At 40.8% G+C, this 26156-nt stretch overlaps 2 protein-coding genes across 4 annotated transcripts in view; both read right to left on the reverse strand.

The window, feature by feature from the left end:
- The window catches only part of TLL2 (tolloid like 2), a 142657-nt gene extending 137150 nt beyond the window's left edge, over positions 1-5507 (reverse strand). For both annotated transcript variants that reach the window (XM_069566886.1, XM_069566887.1), the window contains exon 1: positions 5065-5507. In XM_069566886.1, the coding sequence (XP_069422987.1) occupies positions 5065-5254 (190 nt within the window). In that variant the 5' untranslated portion in view covers positions 5255-5507. The remainder of the gene's footprint in view (positions 1-5064) is intronic.
- A 4216-nt stretch (positions 5508-9723) lies between these two features.
- Positions 9724-26156, reverse strand: part of TM9SF3 (transmembrane 9 superfamily member 3) — a 62205-nt gene continuing 45772 nt past the window's right edge. Inside the window, exons 10-16 of one of the 2 annotated variants that reach the window (XR_011252236.1) lie at positions 24365-24504; positions 21487-21555; positions 18480-18626; positions 17945-18028; positions 17741-17817; positions 12474-14059; positions 9724-10018 (exon numbers count right to left, since the gene is read on the reverse strand). Coding sequence is in view for 1 of the 2 variants with exons in the window: in XM_069568183.1 (XP_069424284.1) it covers positions 13992-14059; positions 17741-17817; positions 17945-18028; positions 18480-18626; positions 21487-21555; positions 24365-24504 (585 nt within the window). In the remaining variant the exon portion in view is untranslated. Of the gene's footprint in view, positions 14060-17740; positions 17818-17944; positions 18029-18479; positions 18627-21486; positions 21556-24364; positions 24505-26156 lie in introns of both variants that reach the window. The other variant, XM_069568183.1, reaches the window with a different exon arrangement.

The raw sequence follows: 26156 nt of genomic DNA on the forward strand, positions 1-26156 counted from the left end.
CTGTCAACTTTACTTTTATGAACCCAAAAGGCTATGTAGCACGTTGCAGTTTACAAGGTATTCGCATATTGTTTCAGCCTTAGGGAGACACTGCTGGTGACCTGAGTCCCAGATCCTCAGTGCCATGCGTCCACTGCATGGCTTCCCACTTTTCTACTTGAGAACCTTTTCTGAGTCTAGAGCCCATGGCAACCACACAGAGAGGGGCAGGGAAGTTCACGCCTCAAGGAACGTCACATTCTTCCAAACTGGCGGCACCGACATCCCCCATTCCACATGCTCTTTTTTTTTTAAGGTGTTTTACATATTTATTCATCTCTGTAGGCTGTGTGGGGTTCTTCTCTGCAGCGCACCAGCTTCTCTAGTTGCTACACGCAGGCTCCAGAGCACACCTGGGCTCAGTATTTGCGGAGTATGTGCTTAATTGCAGTATGTGGGATCCTAGTTCACCAATCAGGGATTGAACTCAGGCCCCCTGCTTTGGGAGCACGGAGTCTTAGCCACTGGACCACCAGGGAAGTCACTCCACATGCTCTTTTAACAATGTGACTTTAACACTCCTCCCTTGGATGGGTGGGCTGTGTTCATGTCCCTTGAATCTGGGAGAGCTTGTAACCATGGCAGAAGAGATGTTATGTAGGTCCCGAGGCAAGATCATGAGAAACTACAGCGGCCATCTGGTTCCCTTGGGATACGTGCACCTAGAATCCAGTTGCCATGCTGTGAGGAAGCCTAACCAGTCCACATGGAGAGACTACACAGAGAGGCCACCTGTAGGTTCTGGCCAACAGTTCAACTGAGGCCCTGGGCAATAGCCAGCCTCAGCTGCCAGATGTGAGAGAACCAGTGAGCCTCCAATGATGCCAGCTCCCAGCTGTCAGTCACCCTCAGCCTGCATGCCTACCCAGCAGAGGCTCAGACACTGCGGAGCACAGGCAGGTCATTTCTGCTGTGCCCTGTCCAAGTTCCGTATCTACAGACTCACCTACAGAGTCAAATGGCGCTTGTTCAATACCACAGAGTTTGGGTGGTTTTTACACAGGGATAGAAGCTGGAAAATGGAGCAAACAACGAACAGTAGCTTTTGTATAAATGTTCCAGCCTCCTGTTTCCTGGGCAGATAATTCTGGGAGGACTTATGGAAGGGCTAGGTGGGAACAAGGTCCTATTAACTTAAGGCAGTTACCTGGATTCCTCTCCCTTCATTGGATTTCCTCATTCCAGGTCATACTTGCCCTGCTCCCTCACCCTGCTGCATGGGATCACCTTCTAAACAATCTACACAGAAGTCCTGTCTAAGACCCTGCCCTCTCAGAAATACAGCTACAACTAGCCTTATGTCTGCCCTAGAAGCAGTTTTGTCCCCATCCCCATTTTGCAGATGACAAAACTGAGGCACAGAGAGGTGAAGGACTTGCTCCAGGCCATACGAAGAGTAAGAGGCAGGATCAGGATAAGGATCCAAGCCTCTGGCTCTGGGTGCAGCTAAGGAATTACGAGTGAGGGGAAGCAGGCTGGAGAAGCTCTCAGAAGCTTTGCAAAAGTTGTTCTCAGGGACATGGTGGTTGAAAGGATGTCTTGCAATTTACTCAGTCAAACGCTTGACCTCATTTGCACTGTCAGATGAAAAGCAAACAGCAGATCCATGGGCCACCAGACAGAGACCACACCCAGGAAGCCCCACGCATCTTACCAGCCCCAGGTCAGGAGCACTTTTCAGGTCCACTCCCATTTCAAGATCATATGATTCGAAAGCATTCCTTTTTACAGCATTAAATAGATTGGTTTTTAAAATATATATTTATTTATTTGTTCGACTGAATCAGGTCTTAGTTGCAGCAGCTGGAATCTTTGTTGCAGCATGTGGGCTTAGGTGTCCCAAGGTATGTGGGATTTTAGTTCCCTGACCAGGGATCGAACCTGAGTTTCCTATATTGGAAGATGGATTCTTAACCACTGCACCACCAGTGAAGTTCCTCAATTAGACTGTCTATTAGTAAATTTAAATTTCACAAGTCAAAACTTCCTCCAAAGATCAGCATGAAGATGTTCTTTCAACAAGTTTTTAGGAAATCTGTTTATTAACAGTTTATTAATCTGTTTATTACAGTACCTAACTGTAAGTCAGGTACTGTGCTAAGCACACTAACCTATTGGGAATCATCCTTATTTACAAATGAGGAAACTAAGGCACAGAGAAGTCAAGTGACTTGCCCAGGGTCACACAGTTTGTAAATGACAGAGTAAATAGAAAAATGAGCAAACGGTAAAAGCGTAAATGACAGGACACTGATCAGTTTGGTCAACCTCTGAGAGCCTGGGCTGGAAGCAAAGGTCATAGAGCCACACAGAAGGAAGGAGCCAGGGGCACAAACTCCAGGGCTCGCAAGGTGTGAAGGGGGCTGATGTGGACGAAGGGAGCCAGCTCCCTGGACCTGGCAGTCTGCCCCCCTAACTAGTCCCAGTTTCACTCTAGGGATGAGGAACTAAGACTCGGAGAGGAACATGCCAAGGAACACAGCTCCTGAGAGGCTAGGAACAGACCCCAGACTCTCTGTCTGCACTCTGCATTCTCCACAGAACGGAGACCCCTGGCTCAAGAAGGGCAAGTGGGAGGTGTTTTAGATTTGAAGCCCCAAGGCGGGTCCTAGACAAGGGGCTCTAGCCAAGAGGAGTCAGGGATTAGCATGTGACTGGGATAGGAGGACAGGCTACCCTTTAAGGTTTGGTTTGAATATAGAACCAGCAAAGGCAGTGCTCTTCGCAAGCCGAGAGGCACGTCCTTTCACTGAGATGCCAGTCCTTGGTGAACTGCTTATTGTCCTTAGAAGGCTGTTCCTTTGCTCAGGGAATTTCCAGAAGCCTGAGCCTATTGATGTCTCTCTTGCCATCGCCCTCTTCTGGACACTCTTAGCATTGGCATGGATGAGGGAGAGGTCAGGGGGTTGGGAGGATGGAGGATGACTGTGGAGGATGCTCAGAGCTGGCTGAAACCCCACACCTACTTTCCCAGCCCTGCCCGCCCATCCCATCCCATCCCGTCCCATCCCGTCCCGTCCCGTCCCGTCCCGTCCCGTCCCGTCCCGTCCCGTCCCGTCCCGTCCCGTCCCGTCCCGTCCCGTCCCGTCCCATCTGGGAAGAGTCGCAGAACATGCCAGCCCTGGTTATCTAGCAATTTCTCCAAAATTACTGGAGAAAAACGAGGCCCCAAGCTGCCTTAGTGTTATTGCACAAAGCTGAGACCAGCAGCTGGAGAGCTCCCAGACAAGACCTATATCTCTTTCAACCAGATTCACAGGGCCCAGATGAGCACTCAGCGTCCTAGAGGTGCCAAATACACTGACTGCTACCCCCGTCCAGGCCCACTCTGCCTCCCACAGGCCCCTGGTTCACATCCAGTAAAATCCAGGCTCTGACAGGTGCAGGTGATGGCCGATGGCAGATCTACTCCATGTAGCCCCCATCCCAGTTTGGTATCCTCAGTGTCCTTCTTCTCAGGCAAGGCCACCATTCATTGCTCCAGAGGCTCTTCAGGCCTGGTTGGGACCTAGGTCCAGTGAGGAACCGAGACATCTCAGTCAGGACACGCTACCTGTGGATATTCTCTCAAATTACCCAGGGATCAACTCTTTGTCCTCCTTCCTAACTCAGAAACCCCACAAGGTACAGCAGTGGACTGTTATTCTGGAGAAATCTTCCTTCAGGGTAAGACCAGGCCCTCAAGCCTGGTTTGACTGGCACCCTCCGCAAGATTCTCAAGTCTTAGACGCTCTCCTAGGTTCTCTGGCCTCGGAGTAACCCGGTCTGCCCTAGATTTCAAGACTTCTGACCTGCCAACCAGAGCCTAGACTACACTGGCTGCAGCAGCAACACAAGCCGTGTCTTCATCACTATTCCATGCGCACAGAATTTCCCCATAAATTATCTGAGACCTCCGACAATTACCTCCCCAGTGCAGAAGAGAAAACTGAGCCTACTAGAGGGGAGACAGAGCCTCTCCAGGGAGTGAGGAACGGGGCCCACACTAGCCCACCGCACGCCCTCATTCAACAGAAGTAAAACACCTTGCCCTTCTGCGCATGGAGGATGCGAGCTTCCTTCTGTCCGCTCGTCTCAGAGGGCCGCCCACAGAACCAGCCGGACCCTGCCCAGACATAAACACCTCTACCCGCGTCCCCGGGCCAGGAGCTGCTCGGCGGGCTTCAGCCCAATCCTCTCGGGAGTGTGAGCACCCCTTGGGGAGTGTGAGCACGGTTCCAGCTGGGAACTGCCCCAGACCCACGGCTTTCTTTGGAACATGCGCTCGGGTTTGGCAGCGGCTGAAGCTGCTACCCTTGGGACACACGAGCCCCTAGTGGGAACTGGAGCTGCAGCGCCCGGGCCGCGATTAGCGCCAGAAACACCCGCGCGTCCCGGGGCGCGGCTTCCTGTCCGGATTAGAGCACCTGACGGCTTCCATCTCTGCCCGCCCAGCACGACCCCCAGCCGCGACCACAGAGCAGGCTACGCGAAAGTCTGCAGCAACTCGAGTCATGTTCATTCTCCATCGGCTACCGCTTTCCTTTTGCCCGCAGTGAAGCTTTCCCTTTTTAAACTCTCTTCCCAAGAGTAACCACAAGATCTTGGGAAACTTTGCGTGAAACTTACAAACGCCATGAAATCAGAACCAGAGACTCCGTCTAAACCTGGGAACGCCGCGCCCAGCCCGGTTCCCGCCCCTCTGCTCCGGCTCAGCGCGTCCGGCGGTGGCCCGTGCTGACCACCTGGCTGTCAGGCGACCCGGGGGCCCGCCCCAGCCCCTGGGCGCCCTCTCGGCCTCGGACACTTTGGGAACATTCCCGCGGCCGCCACTCGGTGTGCGCCGCACACCAGGGGCCAGGACGTCCCAGCCGGAGAGGTATTTAAGCAGTCCCTCTGGGGCATTGTTTTCCCGGGGAGTCCGGGGGATCTCAGCGGAGGGGAAGGGTGACCCGCCCCCAAAAGACTGCCGCGCTGGCTTGCCCACTACCTCGTTTGCATTTCAAAGGCAAACTTCTGCCGGACTTCCCCGGCGGCGGCACCTACCGGCTTTGCACGGGTCATGGTAATGCTCCAGCTGCTGCTCCGCGCTCTCCTCGCCTTCCAGCGCCGAGGAGTCCCAGGTGGCGTCCGAGCGCTCCCCGAGCCCCCCGGCGTCGCGGGGCAGCGGCAGCAGCAGTACCAGGAGAGGCAGCAGCAATGGCACAAGGGCCCCGAGCGCAGTCACACGGGGCATGGTTGCGAGCGGCCGGCAAGACCGAGGGAGTTGAGTGCACCGAAAGCTGGACTCTTGGGCGAGCGACCGCGTAGAGTCGGGTCGGCGGCAACCCGGCACGGCAATTACGCGCGCCTGCCGGGCATGGCTCGGGCGCGGAACCCCCAGAGCGCGGCCTCCCGGTCCGCGTCCGCGCGCCTGGGAAGCCGCTGCTCGGAGCTACTTGCTCGTCGGCCGAGGCTGCGGCGGCTGCGACTGTGGCAGTGGTTGGAACAGTGGCCGCTCCGCCCCTCTCCACCCGGGCTGGACCGCACAGCCTTCGCCAGGGGCCCCGGGCAGCCAATCACTCGGGCGCCCGAAGCGAGGCCCCTCCTCTTCCCGGCACCTCCGCAACTTCGGAGGAAGGGGAGCGAGGTGCAGAAGCTGAAGGCAAGGACCCGGGGCCTGCCGGGCTCCCACCGAGCAAAGGGCGCCCTTTTCTGGGTGTTACAGCGCCTCTGGCCCACCCTCCCTTCAACGCTGCTCCTGAAGATCAAGGCTGGACTTCCCGCCTTGCTTTATTCTCAAAATTCACTTCACAACTCCCCGGTGCACACGTGGGAGAAGACAGGAGGCAGTGGCTGGAGCTGTGAGCGCCGGTCCGCAAACCTAATGCGAGCGATCCCCATTACCACCAGCTCGCTCTGTGCTTTTCGGAGAATCATTTCCTTGTAGAGATGAAGCCAATCTTCTCTTTGGGTCGCTTTTGGCGCATGAAAAAACCGACGATTACGATCCTCTCCGCTTTCTCCACATTCCCTCGTCCAGCCGTGACCGGCGCTTGCTGCAGTAACCACCTAACCTAACGTATGGCTGGTGATATTGAGTGGCTTAGAAAATAATGATTTAAAATGACGGATTTCCCCTCTACGTGACCCTATCCTTTAGGAAAACAGTGCAAGACGCTTCATACAGGCAAGACTGACAAACGAACAGCTATACCTACTATTTGTGTTAAATTACAGGCATGTTTTATTAAATAAGCCATTCACCATTAACTTGATGAAATAAAAACAACCAATTTCTTTAGTCTGGTTAATTTTTTGCTAATTAAAAACATATGCCCAAATAGTGTAAGAGAATAATCAAGAGATATTTGAAACCCCCTCCTATGCTGTACCTTAAATGTAAAAATTGTTAGAATTGGAGCCAATTTGATTTATAGACATAAAAATGCTATTACCAAGAGGCTTTTCAAAGACCTTTCTACAAAAGCAAAATTGCCCCATTAAGAAGTAAATACATCAATGTGTAGTCAGCATCACACCCAGTAGAATCTTTTTTCCATTTAAACTGCGAGCAGAAAAAAGGAACAAGATTTCCTTTGGGATTTCCACATGGTTTCATAGTCACCAACGATAAAACAGCAGACAGGGAGCCCAGAGCTGGGCTTTGCACAGGATTCTGAATTTCTTGCATTATGATCATCTAATAAGTAGGCTGACAAGCCCTACAATCCAGTAAAGGTTTAACTACTGGATGTTTTGTCTTGGCCCTTAGAAATTAAGTTGACCCTGCTTCATGCTTAGCCTTCATCAAATGGGCATATATATATAGGACGGAGCCAGACTGGGCAAGAACTGACAGAGGGGAGGGAGTAATCTGGGGCAGGCTGGCAGCAGGAGGGGAATGGATGCCACCAAATGGCAGGGAGGACCAAGTGGTCATTTAAATAAGTATGGGAAGGAGCTGAACGTCATTTCTGCCTGAACGCTGGAAGGAGTCAAACCCAACGCCATAGGTCTCTGCATTTAACCCAGTGAAGGTCACCACCTGTCAGTAGACAAGTCCACGACGTCAACATCTCAAAGGCCTAACAAACTTCTGTGACACTTCCAGGTCTCCAGATGGCACTAGGCGAACAGCCAACTGGCCTCATTAGCAGGGAATTCCTCCGGAAAATAGACATTACAGGCGACCTCTTGTGCAAGCACTGAGGTTGTGAGCTTTTATTGCCTCTAATCCCCACCTCGTAACTGCCAGGCTTCTCACCAACATTCTTTGCCCAAACATTTTGATGACAGTCGTGCTCTAGGATGAGCAGACTGCATCTTTATGTCAGATGCCATGTCTGAATACTATCTTAAAGGCTATCAAACAAGTGTGAATGAACTACTTGAGTCACAGTACAGAAAAGTTAGAAACAGTCGAAAGCAATGGTTAATATTTTTTCTCAGCTTCATGTTTTCTGATTTCACTTACCACTTTTATATTTTAAACTCTAATCGGTGCTCAAATAATTTTATAAATGTATTTTTTAATTTCCATTAAAAAATGAGATAGATTTGGAATAAAAGGCTCTGGGATCTAAAGCCACTCAACCCAGTTTCATTAGTTATTTGTGGGTTTCCTCCTCCACAGCTCATGATCACAAGTCCATACAACTGTCCCTTTTCAGTCAGATGTCTGTCATCCACCCAATGCTTGGCTGCTACGCCCTATGCCAAGTTCCACAGCTCTCTTGCAGCAGCTCTCAAAACGCCTCCACCCCTACCAAGTTTTCCATAACTACTCCGCAGAGGTCCCTTTTTCCTCTAGATGCCTTTCCAGGTTACCACACACAACCTTCTCCAAGGTGGGGAGCAGACCTTTCAGGGTAAAGAGGGCACTCTCTTTTGCGGTTTATTTCTTGGTTTCCATGAACTGACCACTGAGACAGTACTAAGTTTTTAAACTATTTCATACTGTTAGGATTTTCAGAAGCTGTTTAAAACGTTCTGTGGCTGAGATCCCTACCTAAGCCCGTTTAAGGGGGGCACATCAGGCCCTCCATCCACCATCAGGCTGTCCTTACATGTGTCTTTCAGCCTTGACCTCTTGCCATCTCCATTATGTCTACTCACACTGCATTAAACATCTTGCATTCATCCTAATAGGGCCTTGCTGCTCCACGTCTTTGCCGGGCACAACTTCGTAACTACACAGGCTGCATCTTCATGCCAACATTACAGCAGCTACCACACCTATACATTTAACCTAGTTGTCTGTCCTACCCTTCTGGGTCTCTAACCTGTATCAGACCTGTCTTATTCTCTGGACCCTCTTTGGACCCTTTCTTCCCTTCAGTGACCTCCAAGGTTAGGTCCCATAATCTCAGTGGCTTACACAGAGCCATAAGAACTGTGACATGGGCCAGTTTAAATGACTTATGTCAAAATTCCCCCTACAACTATGTCCTTCATTTAAAAAATTTGAAACTCCTACCACCTTAAGTATGCAAAACCTTGAAGATAACTTTAAAAACATTTCTAGACTGCATTACCATTGACTCCATGTGTCCCAACACAAATTTATTCCCTCCCCTTCTAATGTTAAACTATTGATTAGCTATTTAATAGAAGCTCTCACTGTGAAATTCAGAAGTTGGTTTTATAACAGTTTCCTCTATTAAACTCCTAGTTTTCCAACCAGACAGAAGTGCCCACTAAAGAGATCTAAAGTACTCAAATTTGCACCAATTTAAACTATTCAGCTAACAGGACAAGTAAGGTGTCAACTGAGGCTAGTAATAAAATCAGGGGGTGAAAAGAATCAAGGAGGCTGACAAGAATTTAAATAACCAGTTACAACTGAAGACGAAAAAAAGTACAAATAGACATGGAGAAGTTCACCACTACTTTTGATGTATTAGTAGTACAATAAAAATAATCCCACCCATTACTATAGAACACTCATTTCCAACGTGACCTCTATGACTGTCTCTTCCATAAGCCGGAGAAGTGACATCCCCATTTTACAGTTACAGCCGTCAAAACATTAGGACCTAATTTTGATTACTTCTGGGCTAAAAACAAGGAACTCTTTAGCTGCTCTGGTTTCTTAAAATGTAGCTGCCTCTGCTATCAGCTTCACAGGATAGTTGTGAGAGGACACAAAAAAAACTGTTGTGCAACAGCAGTACTAGACAAATACAAAGGCTCTGCAATCAGGAGGATGACAGGGACAGGGGAGTCTGAATGCTGGAGTCAGAGTCTGTATACAAAGAAAGTCAAAAGAATGGTAATGAGAGAAAAAAATCATTTCTTAAAAAGACAAATCTTAGTCATTATACCATTCTTCCCATTTTCTGTGTATTTTTTCCCTCAAAGTATGAAGTTGGGGAAAATACCCAAATCTCAAATTTTAAATCCGTTGTTTCAGGGGTCAGCACACTATGACCTGCTGGCTGTTTCTGCTGTTTTACTGGAACACAGCCATGCTCATTAGCTGATGTACTGTCTCCCAGGGCTGTTGTGCTACAATGGTAGAGCAGTTGTGACACAGACTGTATGGCTCTCAAAGCCTCAAATATTTCCTATTGGGCTTTTTACAGAAAGCTTGCTGACCCCTGCTTTATTTAATTGTGGAAAGCTATTAGTAATCTCTTCATATGCGTGCCAATAATAATGGGTTATCCTTTATGCTTGGATCATCTGTTTCAAAAAGGAAAGAAAGAAAGCATCCGAGGGAAGAACATTTGACTTTTTATTACTTTTAAAAATTCAACTTCAGTTAGATTAACAGACTAGATTAGAACTTCAAACGTGACACATTATATACTGCACAGGATTTCTATTACTAAAAAGCCAGTTGGAACATGGCCTACACAAATCACGGGCGAGTACAAAAATGGAAGTCATCACTGAGTAGGAACTGTTTCCTTCCAACTCTGTCACCAGTTGTCCGTACTCCAGGGACTTATAGGTTCAAGTCTGACACAGCTGAAAAGCCCGGGTGGGACTGCTTTTCCAAAGATACTCTGTTGTCCTTCAAACAGAACGACATGTTATTTCCTCCTTTCCTTTAAGCTCTTACTTTATAATGTTTATAACCTTCAAATGACCTAAACTGATCAACTGGGGCAAGCACACAAAATGCTGCTTTATCAATTATTAGCCCCATTCACAAATACGTCAAGATGAACACTTTTCACAACAGTTTATTTCCATATCCTAATAACAGTGAAACAAGAACGTAATTTTTCCTTTGTCTGCACAAGTCTGCCTACAGCTCTAAAGAGGTCAAATCAGATGGCTTTTAGAAAACGCTCACAGAAAAAAAGTTATTCCTCAAATTGAATTTAAATCTTATACACTTTCTGCAGTGATATGTCAACTTTCTGATCTACCTTACCTCTAAATCTAGTCTATTTCTATACATGCTTCCAGTCTTGATAAATTTTTACTTCTCTGATCTCCTTAACATATTGTTAAAATATAGCTTCATAACTATGCAATTTTTATGAAGATATAAAACATTAATGAGTATTTGTATTTTCATGTCACTACTCCTATTAATTATGTGTGCCAATAAATCAACAGAATGAAGCACTAAGACACACTGAAACCTAAGCTTAAAACCCAGATGAAACTTCAGTGTATAGATTACAAATAGGCTTTTCTCTCTCAAAATTCCTGTACAGAAGCCCTTCGATATGTAGCTTTTCCTGAACAAATTACACTAATACATTATTTCTTTTTTTACATCTGTTAAAAAAAAAATCAGGAAATCTTAAACTAATATTTATTTGCAAAACATTTGGCATATGGTGATCAGTAAACATTTAGGAAACAAAAGCTTTATCAAAATGAATACAATTTGTGGATAAACCCTGAATAAAGTGGCTTTGGAAGAACTGGAGTTTGCAGCAACCACCTTTATAAAGGGATCCATCCACTCTCAATGGAAAACACTCAAGTATACCATTCACTAGGTTCAGAAATCACCACAAGGTAATTGATTCCAAGGGCATGGGGCTTAATTTATGGGCAAACTCCATACAATCCGGAAGCCCAACATGATATACTAAAGAATGTTTTCCCAACTTTCCAGTCACTACATTTCCACCTTATCCTACTCTTGCACTGCCAGGCTCCTCTGTCCATGGGATTCTCCAGGCAAGAATACTGGAGTGGGCTGTCCTGCCCTCCTCCAGGGCATCTTCCTGACCCAGGGATCAAACCCAGGTCTCCTGCATGGCAGGCAGATTATCGTCGGAGCCACCAGGGAAGCCCACTCTTGTACTCGGGTATACCGATTAACAATGTCACTAATGTAGTTAAATTTCAGGTGAAGCGTGCTTACAGATACAAATTCCCAGTTTTTGAGAGTATTCAAAACTTCAGTTGCTAAGTTAAGCATATGTTAATAAATGAAAGACAAATAGCATTTACGAAGTGGAAAAATCCTACCCTTTGATTAACTTAAATAATATATTTTGCTATTCTACAACTGAAAGCTATGGAACTAAACTATTTGTGGATTACATCTTCAAGACACACACACACACACACACACACACACACACGCCCCTCTAAAAAGCCATAAACCAATACCTATTTTCTAAAGGACTTTTCAAGGTGACTTATACTCATTTTAATAAAGTTCTTAATGTATTTGGATATCACAAAATTATTTTTCAGTGAAGATTCCAAAGGATTTCAAATACAGATTAGTTTAGTAAGAGAACTGGTGTACCTGAATGCAGCTAAACCACTCATTCTTTAAAAACCCTGTATCGTACCTAAAAGACTCATGAAAAACAAATTCCATTTTATGAAGATAGAAGCTTGCCACCCAATTTACAATCTATCAAAGAGACTCTATGTTCTTATAAGAATTTTACATGTAGTTTAAAAGTTATATAATATGAGCCATTAAGTACTAACTTTTAGTTCTTTTTCTTATTAGATCTTAAAGGCAGGTGTGAGAAAAAACAGAAAATGAAGGAACTAGCAGGTTACACTTCATATAATATTTTGGCTTGAAGAAGAGGATTTACCGACAGCTTTTGATCAAATTTGTTTGTTCATGTCAGTCACACTTAAGTGGTAAGAAATCAAACTTGCCACCCTTTATAGTCTTTAATGCTACATTATAGGATGCAGTCTATTAATTTATAAAAACATATTTTGTAATGAAAACACCTTATGTAACTCTGAATGGCATGAACTTCATGTTAAGGTTTAAATACATTAAGGTTAAAATGTTTTGAGTCTTTCTAAAAATACCAATATACAGTATAGTTTTTAGGTGGTCATTTGCATAGCAAACTATTAAACTAGAAACTCAATGGTTCTAGGAAAACTTCACATTATGGACCGTTCCAGAAAGATGTATTCAAAATTAAAATTACGTCTCTTAGAAAACTGTAAGCTTTATTTGCTCATCCTCTAGTACACTAACCACTTTTACCCACCCCCACTTTACATAGTACACTGACCTGAACAGATTTTGTGCCATAATTTCATTCAAAGGGCTTCTCATTCATTTTGTGACTGCACTGGATAATCTAGACGAAAGCAATATTGGGGATTTTAAAGTATGGGTCCCTTGTATCAGAAAAGAATGATTAAAAAAAAAAAACAACAACAACCCTGCATTCAGTAATACTATCTTTTGAAAAGATATCTTCAAATTGCAAACACATGTATTTTCACAAAACCATTTGGTCAGGAAATTTTATTTTAACATTCTAAAGCAGTAATGCTTTAGATGTTACTTAAGTGCCCCAGACAGGATTAACAAAATTAAATGTTTCTAAATTACAAATTTGGCTCCTTTTGGGAGTCTCAGAAGAAAAACAAAAGAAAATAATCCCCCCTCCCAAAAGAAGTATGACACACACATTTTGAAGAAACCCCAATGTTTCATGCAGTGGTAGGCAAGATGTAAAAAGCCACCCAAATTCACACATTTCTACACCAATCATCATCAGAAAAAAGTACTCTGTAGTCAATCTGTACATCCAAATGCATTTGGGAATCTACACCTACATTACATTATTTAATGTTATATACATTTAATACCCACCCCCCTTGTTTTTAATAATTTCTTATGTAAAACCTTCATTCAAACCCAAAAAAGATGTAAGACTAACTTGGGGGGAGGGGGCAGATAATCACTTTAGACATTCAATTAAAATGTAGTTTATCTAAATCTCAAAATGTTTAATAAAAACAAAATCTTCTCCATTTAACAATTTGCTTTCTAACTGTACAGTAAATTGCATCGTAGAGAGTACACCTCTATCTTCAAACTGTATCTTCTTTGGATGGAATTAAGATGTAACTGGACAGTTTTAAGATAAATAAATGGGAAGTTGGTCCAACTAAGATGACAGCAGATATATTACATGCAGGATTTAATATTTTTAAATTTTCTCTTAAAAAAAAAGGATGCAGTTGAATTGGGGGCGGGGGGGCGGTGTGGAAAGCAGGTCAAAAAAGAACCCAGGTTCAATATATAAAAATGTCCCACAATAGGTTGATGATGGCAGTAAAAATAAGAGAAAAAAGTGATCTTTCTGGAACATCATTTTTCAGTACTGTAGAAACACTAGTGCCAGGAAGATTTCTATTCATGTAATTTTAGCATCCAAGTTTCCCTCTATTTATTTTATTGGAACAAATGCTTTAAATAAACTATTTGTCCTCTTCATTGAAGAGAGCTGGTCTATTTCATCTTTAATGAGCTAGTTTTTGGGAAGTTTAGCCATGTACTGTAGTAATGCCTACTGCATAAAATCCAAGCATTTGCTGTGAACAGTTGGAGAAAGCAGTCAGTAAGAACCTAGGATCAATGGAAATAGATGTTACTTTAAGCCATCCACGAAAGAGACCCACAAAATACCCAGTGTTAAAGCCCAAATCTTCTTGCGCTTTTTTTTTTTTTTTTTGCTGTCCAAGTTCCACCCCTGTGAAAGAGAAATTGATCCAAAGTTCCAGGCTTTCTTGGGTCTTTAGTCAATTTTCACATTAGTATATATTTTTCGGACAAAGGCACTTGTTCCCATGTAACCAATTGCTCCTGTAAAGATAAAATAAGATGTTTGGAAACAAATACATACAGAGCAGTACCCATCATTTACAAACAAACACTAAATGCTCTCTGCTCTAAAAAGTTATTCTTTTTTCAAGATAACATCTAATGTTAGCATTCTCCCTACACTTACTAAAACAGTGTCACTTGTTTTGCAAATCACCTGTTGCTGTCATATACCAGTGTGGCCTGATGTAACATTTTTATAGTTAAATATCAATTATTACATGAATTATTAACTATATGGATTAAAATGATCTCTTAAAAAGAATAATTTCAGAATGACAAAAATTCATTAAATGAAAAAAATAAGTCTTTTAAAAATTTAAGTATAGATTATTCTAGGCTATTAAAACAATACTAACATGTTCTCCAAACAATATGATACACTTATGGATAATTTAGTAAGAAGTGACTAGGGGTTCTCTCAGGGAAGGACTGAGACCCATGGACCAATAGCATCTGAAGCTCTAGAGAGGACATATTTCTGATGGCTTCTTTTTTACGTTTAAATTGTAGAAGCTGTGATTGGTAGAAAGGTAGGCATCTGAGGGCATGGATGAGAGAGACAGATAAGTAGATCAGGAATTTTGAAATGCTGTTTTTGAATAATTAGCCTCAAACAGGGCCCAAAATACCAGAAAGAAGGGGTGTTAAATTAATCTGTTTTGTTAAATTAAGTTTCTGCCTCTTGGCCCTTAAAAAGTTCTCAGCACATGATAAGATACTCAATAAATATTTGTTGAATGAATAAATTAACTGTATAGTTCTTTACTGTAAATACTAAGAGATCTTTAGGACAAGACAGGTGGTCATTCGTATGATAGAGAAGATTCTCCACTAGATTTAGGAATTTACCATCAAGTCTAAAAGTCAGTCTTCCATGAGTTAATGATACACACACATACACCTAACTTTGAACTAACCTTTGAACTAACTTTTATTCACCCAACTGGTATATGGAAGGAAAAAGTAAGTCTTTCTGCCTTTCCTATACATATGAAAACTGTACCTCAAGGGAACCAAATGGCTGATGAAAGGAAGTTTCTCCTTAGAGAAGTGTCCCAGCTAATAAATATAAAAGTAACAATGGAATAAGAATATTGTAACCACTGATGACTAAGTGGAAGAACTAGGCAATAATTATCAACGGCTGCTAACCTCACAGAGACAAGCAGACATTTAAGTGCCTCCTTATCAAAGTTTACAAAACACCTGTTAAATGTTCTTGGACAAGTATTCTTGAGTATGATCAGGTCTATAGATGTAACTACCACTTTACGGGAAATACGAGGGGAAGCACACAGAGAAACATTAAATAACACCTTGGGGATACAATCAGCCTAACCCAGAGTAAAAAACTCAACAGGATTTCAAACAAACAAGCCAACCAAAACCTAAGTTTCTTAAGTAACTGCAAGGGAAAAGAGAGTAAACATCAATAGATTTAAAGCTGCTTAAAACAGTTTTATCAAGCAACGCATGGACTTTAACTGGATCTTGATGCAAACTGTATTAAAAAAGAAATGAGGACGTGTGGGATAAAAGTGAATACTAAGTGAATATTTGACCACATTAGTTAATTTTATATATATATATATTAAAATATTACATAACTGCATTCTTATATATTATACCTATATAATATTTTATATAAACACTACACATTTGATATATCTATATACCCACATGCATATACACACACACACAAATATTTACAGCTAAAATGACATGAAGTTCGAGAGTCACATCAGGAAAAAAGGAGTTAAAGTGGGAATAAAAATAAGACAAGACTGGCTACAAGTTGACAATTACTGATGTTAGGTGTGTTAGGTACGTGGGAACTCACTACATATATACTACTGTTTCTCTTTTCGTATACATTTGAAAATTCCCCATAATTAAATATTGAAAATATTTTAAAAACCCACCCAGACAATAAAGGAAACCTATTTTTGTAATAAATACTTATTTTTTAATATGAAAATAGTGATAATTCATTTTAAAATAGCTATATACAAGTCCTTACAAGATAAGTGGAAATAACCATTTAATTTTAAAAACCTGAATTCTTTTTAATTTAAAGTATCTGTAAAATTTTAGGTAGAGTCAAAAATTTAACTGGTACAAATACAGTACTAATCCAATAAGCAAATTCAATTTTCGAGACTTTTAAAATATTGTTCCCTTTTGACCAGAGATATGCTTAAAAGCAAAATAGTGTCAATCTAGAGAATCATTTTTCTTAATCTTATGAGTATCAAGAATAATCTTATAAAATAGTACTTTATAAAAGGAAGAGACTGAATATGCCCTCTAGGAAAATAAATGTCTTGGGAATAATACCAAACTTAATCTTTTTTAAAACTAAAATGCTATGCTCAAAACATAAAATCTGCAGCAACCTAATTATTTCCCCCTTCACATAATTATTTTTTTCCTACATTAAAATTTTTTTTCTTTCAATTACTGACTGAAAAAGCATATTAGCAACATAAGCCGATGAGTATGTATAATTTTTGTATTATGATGACATTTTAATCATTTCCAGTGTGAACTCATTCCCCCCCCTGACAAAAACAGATTAGCACTAAAGGCATATAAACCCATTAAAGAATAAATGTTGGGACACTGCCAGAACGGCAGGGAACTGGAAATGTGCCAGGACTGTCAGGCAGCAGGATGAAATTTCAACAGGAAAAGCATTCAAAAAATTTAGCTATTAAGTAGGGGCACTAGGATTCACGATCAAGACTGGCCCCCCAAAGTCTTGCTCCTCCCCAAAACTCCCCACCACGTCTCATACATCTCACCACCTAATAACAGACCTGCATTATACCTGTTGCTTTATACACATGACACTATTACAGACAATTACTCTGAAAGATATGCCCATTTCACAGATTAGAAAATAAGACTTAGGTTAATATGCCCTTCCATGGCCACAAAGAAGGTTAAGTGGCAGCACGGTGACTTAATCCAGGTCTCTTAGGCTCTCCAGTCCATGTCTTTTCCACTTTTCATGGTCCTTCTAAAAAGTTTTCATTTTCTAGCTATTTCACACATACTATACACGCTATTTATGGTGATAACTATTACCTCTTCCATTTAATGGAAGACTGTGGTAGATCCATGAAATAGGGATATCATCCTCTCTTTATAGATGCTTGGAGACCTTGGGGGATCGGATCAAGGTACAGAACCACAGACTGCACAGCCAGAACGTAAGCTCAGGCTGCAAGCGCCCAGGTGTGTACCCATAACCAGTCAATTGTGCTGCCTCCTGGGGACTTTCACCTCAGTGAACAGGGGAACAGAAACTTCCAAACAAAACTCATTTGGCCAAAACCTTAACTTGTTTACACAATAATCTTTTCCAAAAAAATCTAAGCTTATTAAAAAAAAAAGGCAATTCTCAACATGAATGACAAACTAATTGTGGTATGGAAAATAGTGCTATACGTAATTATTAGAAACAGGAAATTAAAGAAATCAGAGAGGTAATAAATTAGATTTTGAGGAATAGTTAAAAGGACTGAAATCAGATGTTTGAGTTTCTTTTGGTGTTCCTGATCAAACAATAGAAGGTTATTTCTCAGTTTCCAATTACTGTATTTTTCTGATTCAGAAACACTCAGATTTACATATTCTAAGAATTTCAGAACTTACCACACATTATCCCCAAGGCTGTGCTAAATACCGCCATATATCCAAAGTAAAATGATGTTTGAAATAAGCCATACATCCTGAAATAAAACCAAAAACTTATATATAGTATATCCATTTTTACTTTCAACATAAGGCCTAAATCCTAGCATTTAAAATGATAAACTTAGTTACTAAAATACAAAATGAGAAAATGTCTCCACTTACTTTGTTTTGAAAAAATAGTAGTAAAAGGAATACATGTAAACATAAATTGCAGTGGACGCAGCAGAGAGAAAACTTGTCCATTGCCTGAAGAAAAAAAGTAACTCTTTTGAATGGATGGCACTGGAAGATTTTAAAGCAAAGCACTTTATAAAAACATCCTTTACGATTCTATATATTTAAAAACAAATGCATGTATAATGGCATTTAAATATATCAACAAGGAGAAAGCCTAAGAACTAGAAGGAGAGATCCTAAATTTTGCCAGATTTCCGATTACAAATGACCCTAAATAAACCATTTCCTTTTTCAAATGTCTCCTCATGTTTAAAATAGTGACCCTCATTAATACTCCCAATGTTTTGGACTGATACTATTTTTTTCTCTAAAATCGTCAATATTTTTATAATTGAAAAAACTCCTACACTATCTTAAGAAAATTTGTACATAGATTTTTACTCCACTTGATACATTTCAAATGTAATCTTATTTTAACTTACATGGTCCCCAGAAGTTCCTCCCAGAAGCCAGTACTCACCACCTGTAATCCTCTGCATTTAGCAGGAAGTATGTGCACACGATGGTCACACAGACAGTCACAATGCACAGGATGACCAGCACCAGCATCATGAAGCCGTAGACATAGTAGATCTTATACGCCCAGAAGGAGGTGAAGATGAAATACCTAAACACACCCAACAAAGACACAGTTTTCCAGTCTTTATTCATAAAACTCACCCTGTTCTTGCTAAATCTCATTTGCACCTTAGTTATCACTTGAATCTCAGTATTTTTCTTTCAAGCAACTTTCAACAGTTTCCCTTCCTCCTCTTTCATTAAATCATTTACAGTTCTCGCAAAAATATTTTCTTAGATAATCTTTCAAGAACAGATTCACTAGTAGGGTAGGGTATTCATCTCTAAGTAAACTGAATAAATTAGAAGCTTTAGGAGTGTATTGTGGAAAAGAAAAATGAAAATAGCTAAAAATTCATATTTTCAAAATAAATTCTAATTTATTTTTTTCTGCATACAATACTACACAAGCAATGCAGTATATAAAACACCCAATTAAATTTTTAAAAAAGGTTTGATATGGTAATAATGTATAAAATTAGGAAAATAAAAATAATTAGGAAAAGAAAGCCTAAGAAAGCTCTATGCCATTTTCACAGGACTGCAAGATAAAGGGCACTATGATTTTATACCAAAAAAGATCCTTTCCTCTAATTCCATTACACAGTTCAGTTCAGTCGTTCAGTCTTGTCCGGCTCTGCAACCCCATGAATTGCAGCATGGCCAGGCCTCCCTGTCCATCACCAACTCCCGGAGTTCACCCAAACTCATGTCCATCGAGTCAGTGATGCCATCCAGCCATCTCATCCTCTGTCGTCCCCTTCTCCTCCTGCCCCCAATCCCTCCCAGCATCAGGGTCTTTTCCAATGAGTCAACTCTTCGCATGAGTTGGCCAAAGTATTGGAGTTTCAGCTTTAGCATCAGTCCTTCCAAAGAACACCCAGGACTGATCTCCTTTAGAATGGACTGCTTGGATCTCCCTGCAGTCCAAGGGACTCTCAAGAGTCTTCTCCAACACCACAGTTCAAAAGCATCAGTTCTTCGGTGCTCAGCTTTCTTCACAATCCAACTTTCACATCCATACATGACCACTGGAAAAACCATAGCCTTGACTAGACGGACCTTAGTTGGCAAAGTAATGTCTCTGCTTTTCAATATGCTATCTAGGTTGGTCATAAATTTCCTTCCAAGGAGTTAAGCGTCTTTTAATTTCATGGCTGCAATCACCATCTGCAGTGATTTTGGAGCCCAAAAAAATAAAGTCTGACACATTCCCCATCTATTTCCCATGAAGTGATGGGACCAGATGCCATGATCTTCGTTTTCTGAATGTTGAGCTTTAAGCCAACTTTTTCACTCTCTTCTTTCACTTTCAGCAAAAGGCTCTTTAGTTCTTCACTTTCTGCCATAAGGGTGATGTTATCTGCATATCTGAGGTTACTGATATTTCTCCCTGCAATCTTGATTCCAGCTTGTGCTTCTTCCAGCCCAGCATTTCTCATGATGTACTCTGCATAGAAATTAAATAAGCCAGGTGACAATATACAGCCTGATGTACTCCTTTTCCTACTTGGAACTAGTCTGTTGTTCCATGTCCAGTTCTAACTGTTGCTTCCTGACCTGCACAGAGGTTTCTCAAGAGGCAGGTCAGGTGGTCTGGTATTCCCATCTCTTTCAGAATTTTCCACAGTTTATTGCGATCCACACAGTCAAAGGCTTTGGCATAGTCAATAAAGAAGAAATAGATGTTTTTCTGGAACTCTCTTGCTTTTCGATGATCCAGCGGATGTTGGCAATTTGATCTCTGGTTCCTCTGCCTTTTCTAAAACCAGCTTGAACATCTGGAAGTTCATGGTTCACGTATGGCTGAAGCCTGGCTTGGAGAATTTTGAGCATCACTTTACTAGCATGTGAGATGAGTGCAATTGTGCGGTAGTTTGAGCATTCTTTGGCATTGCTTTTCTTTGGGATTGGAATGAAAACCGACCTTTTCCAGTCCTGTGGCCACTGCTGAGTTTTCCAAATTTGTTGGCATATTGAATGCAGCACTTTCACAGCATCATCTTTCAGGATTTGAAATAGCTCAACTGGAATTTCATCATCTCCACTAGCTTTATTTGTAGTGATGCTTTCTAAGGCCCACTTGACTTCACATTCCAGGATGTCTGGCTCTAGGTGAGTGATCAGATCATCATGGTTATCTGAGTCATGAAGATCTTTTTGTATAGTTCTGTGTATTCTTGCCACTTCTTAATACCTTCTGCATCTGTTAGGTCCATACCATTTCTGTCCTTTATCGAGCCCATCTTTGCATGAAATGTTCCCCTGGTATCTCTAATTTTCTTGAAGAGATTGCTAGTCTTTCCCATTCTGTTCTTTTCCTCTATTTCTTTGCATTGATCTCTGAGGAAGACTTTCTTATCTCTCCTTGCTATCCTTGGAACTCTGCATTCAGATGCTTATATCTTTCCTTTTCTCCTTTGCTTTTCGCTTCTCTTCTTTTCACAGCTATTTGTAAGGCTTCCCCAGACAGCCATTTTGCTTTTTTGCATTTCTGTTCCATGGGGATGGTCTTGGTCCCTGTCTCCTGCACAATGTCACGAAGCCATCATTAAAACAAAAAGTGTTTTTTTTAACCTCTTTTCTTTTTCTTGTTCCCTCTGCTTGTAAGTTACCTTATCTATTACTCATTCTTGCAACAGATATTTACAGAAGCCCTACACATATCAGAGAAGCAGCAAGAACAGAATTAGACAGTCTCTACCCTCAAGGAGATGAGTTCAGTGAGAAACGTCAGTAGAGGGACAATCATGACACACCGTGACAGGTGCTTCATCAATGCACCTAAGAGGAGCATCTAAACTAAGCAGGGCTCTGGGCGAGGGAAGGGGGAGCCACCCTAATTCCTATCTCTCCTTATCTCCTTACGATGAAATCTCTCGAAACATCAATACATTGTCAAAACTTACATTTCAATAAAGATTGAGCCAAAAGGTAAAATTCCTCCTAGGCAAACAATAACTGCAGGCTCCATGAACCTGGAAAATATTAAAATTAACAGTAAACTTCTAGTATGATTTCCAGATTATATTAACTCATAACAGGAATCAGAATACTTGGTACTTAAAAATAATTTAAAGGACAGAAATAAGCCAGTAAAGAGAAAAACAAAAATCCAAAGAGGCACGATATTGAAATGGGATTTCAAATTAGCCATAGTTAAAATTTTATAGTTAAAATTCTTTTGGGCATTAAAGCCCAAGATAAGAATTTCAGGAACACAAATTCTTGCTATTGGCAGAACTCAAGAAAACCTCTGTCTCCTCCTGATCTATACTTTCCAGTAACTTCTAAAATTTTTAGTCCTTTACTTACAGAAGGCCATAGGAAAAGAAAATATAAGTTTTGAAACCACCTCCCCCATCTGAAATAATGTTTTCCAAATTGTGGCCTTGCCAGTCTCTTTGCTCTTGCTTTCCTTGGTTCAGAATTTCCTTTTCCTTTGAATTACACAATTCAAGTATTATGAGTTCTGAGTTATAAAAGGAGTCAAAGAATGACTCAAAAATAAAATTCAAACCTCATTCATTCACTCAACAAATGTTTACTGATTGCAGTCAGTAATTCTGCAACCCTGAATGCCTTCCCTTGTCTCATATTTCTTTTCCTGCAAGTAGTGGCTCAAGTGTTCTCCTTATAAAGCCCTTCCCAAGTCTCCCAGGCAGAGGTGGGTTCTTCCACTGCCTCCTGAGCGTAACTCCAAGGCTGCACTTACCACACTATACTATACTAATTACTTATATAATTACTCACTAGATTGTAAACCCTGGCAGGCAGAAGCTATTCATCTAGGTATTCCCAGTGCCTGGCATAGCAGACTGCACATAAAAGACAGCAAACCGCCATTTCTGACATGAACAAACTACAAAATTAAGAAGAAAATGAGTTTGAGAGCTGAAAAAAAATTTAAAGATCATTTAATCTTGTCTCCTTTCCTCCTTTTGTAAAAAGTCAAGATCCACAGAGGTTAAAAACGACTTGCCTGCCAGATCTAGGATATGGATTTTGGTTCCCATATAATGACATACAGCAAATGAAGAGACACACAAGCTTTTCCTACACCTAAATGTGACCTATGGCTAGCATGGGTACAGGTTACTCCCTCCTCTCTTTCACCAGCCTAGTGACCCAGAGGAACTTTCGTGATTTCTGACTAGGCTTTTCCTTTAATCTTATTCTCCTCAGTATCAGGATATCAATGGGCCTTAACAGGCTAATCTTGAATTTGAAGAAGATAAAACTGACTTTAAAACACAGACTACAGACGTTATCATGAGCAATAATCTAAAAAAAAGGAAAAAAAAAAAAAAGAACATGTATAATTCCTAAGACTAGAAAAGATCACTCTCCTTTAAACTATGGGGCTATTTTATCCAGCTTCCACTTCTACAAATGTCTACATAAAAAGACTGTATAAGTACTTGACAATAAGTAATATTTATAATATAGCAAAATACCTATGAACAGAAGCATTTCAATATATATCCCCTATTATGATTATGTAGAGTCTACCATACAGCTGTTTTAATGAGATGGGGAATAAAAATATATGCAGTAAGACTGTTCTATTTATGTCCGTAAGAATTAGCAAAATAAAGAATAGCATAAATCAGCACTAAAACATTCAATATACTAATTTTAAAGGGCAAAACATATACACAGTGAGTTCAGATTTTATTCAAATTTGAATTACAAAAATTAGAAATATAAACATATTAGTGATATCTCACTTTATGTCCAAGGTTGAAAAAATATAAACCATCTCAAGTTAAAAATCTATCAAGAATCACTATCTCAAAGCCGACTAAATGAACTATAAACTATGTTTAAACTACTGCAGTAGAAGAATAGCTTTAGCTGTTAAACAGAAATACCTGTCATCTTTTGTTAGGATTAAATCTTGAATTATGGGAGATCCTCAAAAACACATTTTGTGCATAAAATGACGAAATGTATCTAAGAGATTTCTATACTCTCCCAGAAGTGAAGATAAAGAATGTAGGTCAGTAAATTATGTGCTCAGTCACATTCAACTCTGTGTGGCCCTGTGGATTGGAGGCCACCAGGCTCCTCTGCCCATGGAATTTTCCAGGCAAGAATACTGAAGTGGGGTGCCATTTCCTACTCCAGGGGATCTTTCTGACCCAGGGACTGAACTGGCCTCTCTTGCACCTCTGGCATTGGCAGGCAGGTTCTTTATCACTAGTGCCACCTGGGAAGCCCCAGTTCATCTCTCAGCTGATTCAAAATATATACAACTAAATGTGGGTCAATTCTGAGTAAAAAATGTGGCGAGGACACTGAGATTGTAAGCCAGGAGTTGGCAAACGTTTCTGTAAAGGCTCAGATAGTATTTCATGTTCTGCAGGTGAGATGGTCAGTGTCTGTCCTAACTTTAACTCTGATGCTATAGTGGAAAAGCAGTCATAGACAATATGGGAACAAACAAGCGTGGCTATATGCCAACAAAACTTTATTTATAAAAACAGATTTGGTTTATAGGCTGCAGTAATACAACAGCTGCTGCATTAGGTCCTATCCGCCTCTATGAACTAGTGTATGACCAAAGCATTTGATTTCTCTGTGAATGGCACTAATATTCAAAGAGTAAAATAAAGATATCATTTATTACTACTCCTAACAATATAAGTTGAAGGAGAAAGAAAAAGACAAATGTTAAGTTTAAACTTATAAATACATGCCAATTCTAAAAGTTATGTATACGCAATAGCCTTAGGAATTTATATATTGTGAGAAGCAATCAAAACAATTTAGCATTCTCTTTACCATTTTTTCTCCGGTATGGGACGAGGCACAGCATTGACACGACAAGGAAAGTTGGGTTGACCTGATAGATTTCGGCCAAGTATTGTACCAACAAGATTTAGAGGAAGGATAACAAAAAAACAGATGCAACAAACGGCCACCTGTAAATTAAATTAAAATGTGTGTGATTACTCGGAGAACAATAATATTAACAAAAACAAATAAAAAGGATACAAAAATTTAAATGCAATTTGATTATAAAAGAAAATGTTTAAATTCAAAATGGGTTAAAATTGTGCAGAATACATACTAATAGCAATAGGAAAATAATGTGCTTTAAAATATTAGAATTAAACTGAATACAAGTTGAACCATATTTACTATCAACTGCCGTTCCTGATATTTCCTATTCTTTCACACTGCCCCTGCCACAGTCCTTTTTTCTCAGTTTCAGCTGTCATGATTTTAACATATCCTTTCTCTTTTATCATTATAACCAACTTATTTACTTGCCTGCACTTCACTGAGCTCCTAATAAGCTCAAGGACCTTTACAAGTGTTATTTTCCCACTTCCCAGGTGAAGAAAACGAGAGAGAGAGGCTACGTGACTTCCCTTGATCACACGGTTTAGTAGGTAGCCAAACCAAGATCTCAATTCAGATCTGCCTGTCTCATTCTGTCTGCTCGTTTCTATTCTACAGTGCCCTAGGATCTTACAAATAGGAGAACATCACTATTTATGCATATATATATATATATATTACTAAGATAATATGAGTATTTCTCTGCCTATTAGTAATCCAAAATCTAACATTACAGGGGAGACCATACAGAGATTCTAGAACCAAAGTTAAGGAAGCATTTATTTTTGTGATTTTTTTTCTTTTTTATATAAACTTGCATTTTTACGAAGACACACTCAAGCTCCTTCCAGCCAGCATGTAAATTAAGATAAGTTCACTCAACTTCTAAAACTGAAACAGAACTGAATCACCTCTAGTATCTCTCCAATATATATTTTGGGGTTCTAATAAATAAAAAGTAAAAGTGAGAGAAAAGCTGAATGAAAATTGCGAAGAAATTAACAGAGAAATGAAGAGGCGTGGGGTGGAAAATCCACAGTGATGACATGAGGAGGAAAGACTCTGTCTTGAAGCAACATTACTGAAAACTCTACATCTTCATTACACCCTGATGTGTGCCTGCACGCATTTAAACAAACCAAAGAGTATCATCATCTTCCTTTCAGGCAGCGCGTAGTCGCTCAGCCGTGTCCAATTCTTTGCGACCCCAGGGACTGCAGCCCACCAAACCCCTCTGTCCATGGGGATTCTCCAGGCAAGAATACTGGAGCGGGTTATCATGTCCTCCTTCAGAGAATCTTCCCAACCCAGGGATCAACCCCAGGTCTCCTGCATGGCAGGCAGACTGCCATCTGAGCCACCAGGGAAGCCCAGTAAAGCTTGTATAGAAGTAGGAGAGTTAAGAGTTCTGACATTCCATTTTAAAGCTCAGATTTAGAAACTTAAATCAGTGGTATTTCAGTTTAGACGTGTTAATAATATGAATTCTTGCTTACATGAATAATAAGAAAAGGTGAAACAAAAAAAGGCAGATGTTTTAAATACTAGGATATATTGTGAATTATACATATCCCATATTTGGGGGTTGAATTCTGTCTCAATTTTTGTTTTTTAAATTATTATTTTGCTACCATTAAGTATATAAAATTCATAAATATTAAAACACTGTAATAGAGACCTACATATTTTCGCTTAATTTACCAGAACTCTAATTTCAAACAAGGACTGA

This window comes from Ovis canadensis, chromosome 22 (assembly GCF_042477335.2).
Source record: "Ovis canadensis isolate MfBH-ARS-UI-01 breed Bighorn chromosome 22, ARS-UI_OviCan_v2, whole genome shotgun sequence".
Lineage (NCBI taxonomy): Eukaryota > Metazoa > Chordata > Mammalia > Artiodactyla > Bovidae > Ovis > Ovis canadensis.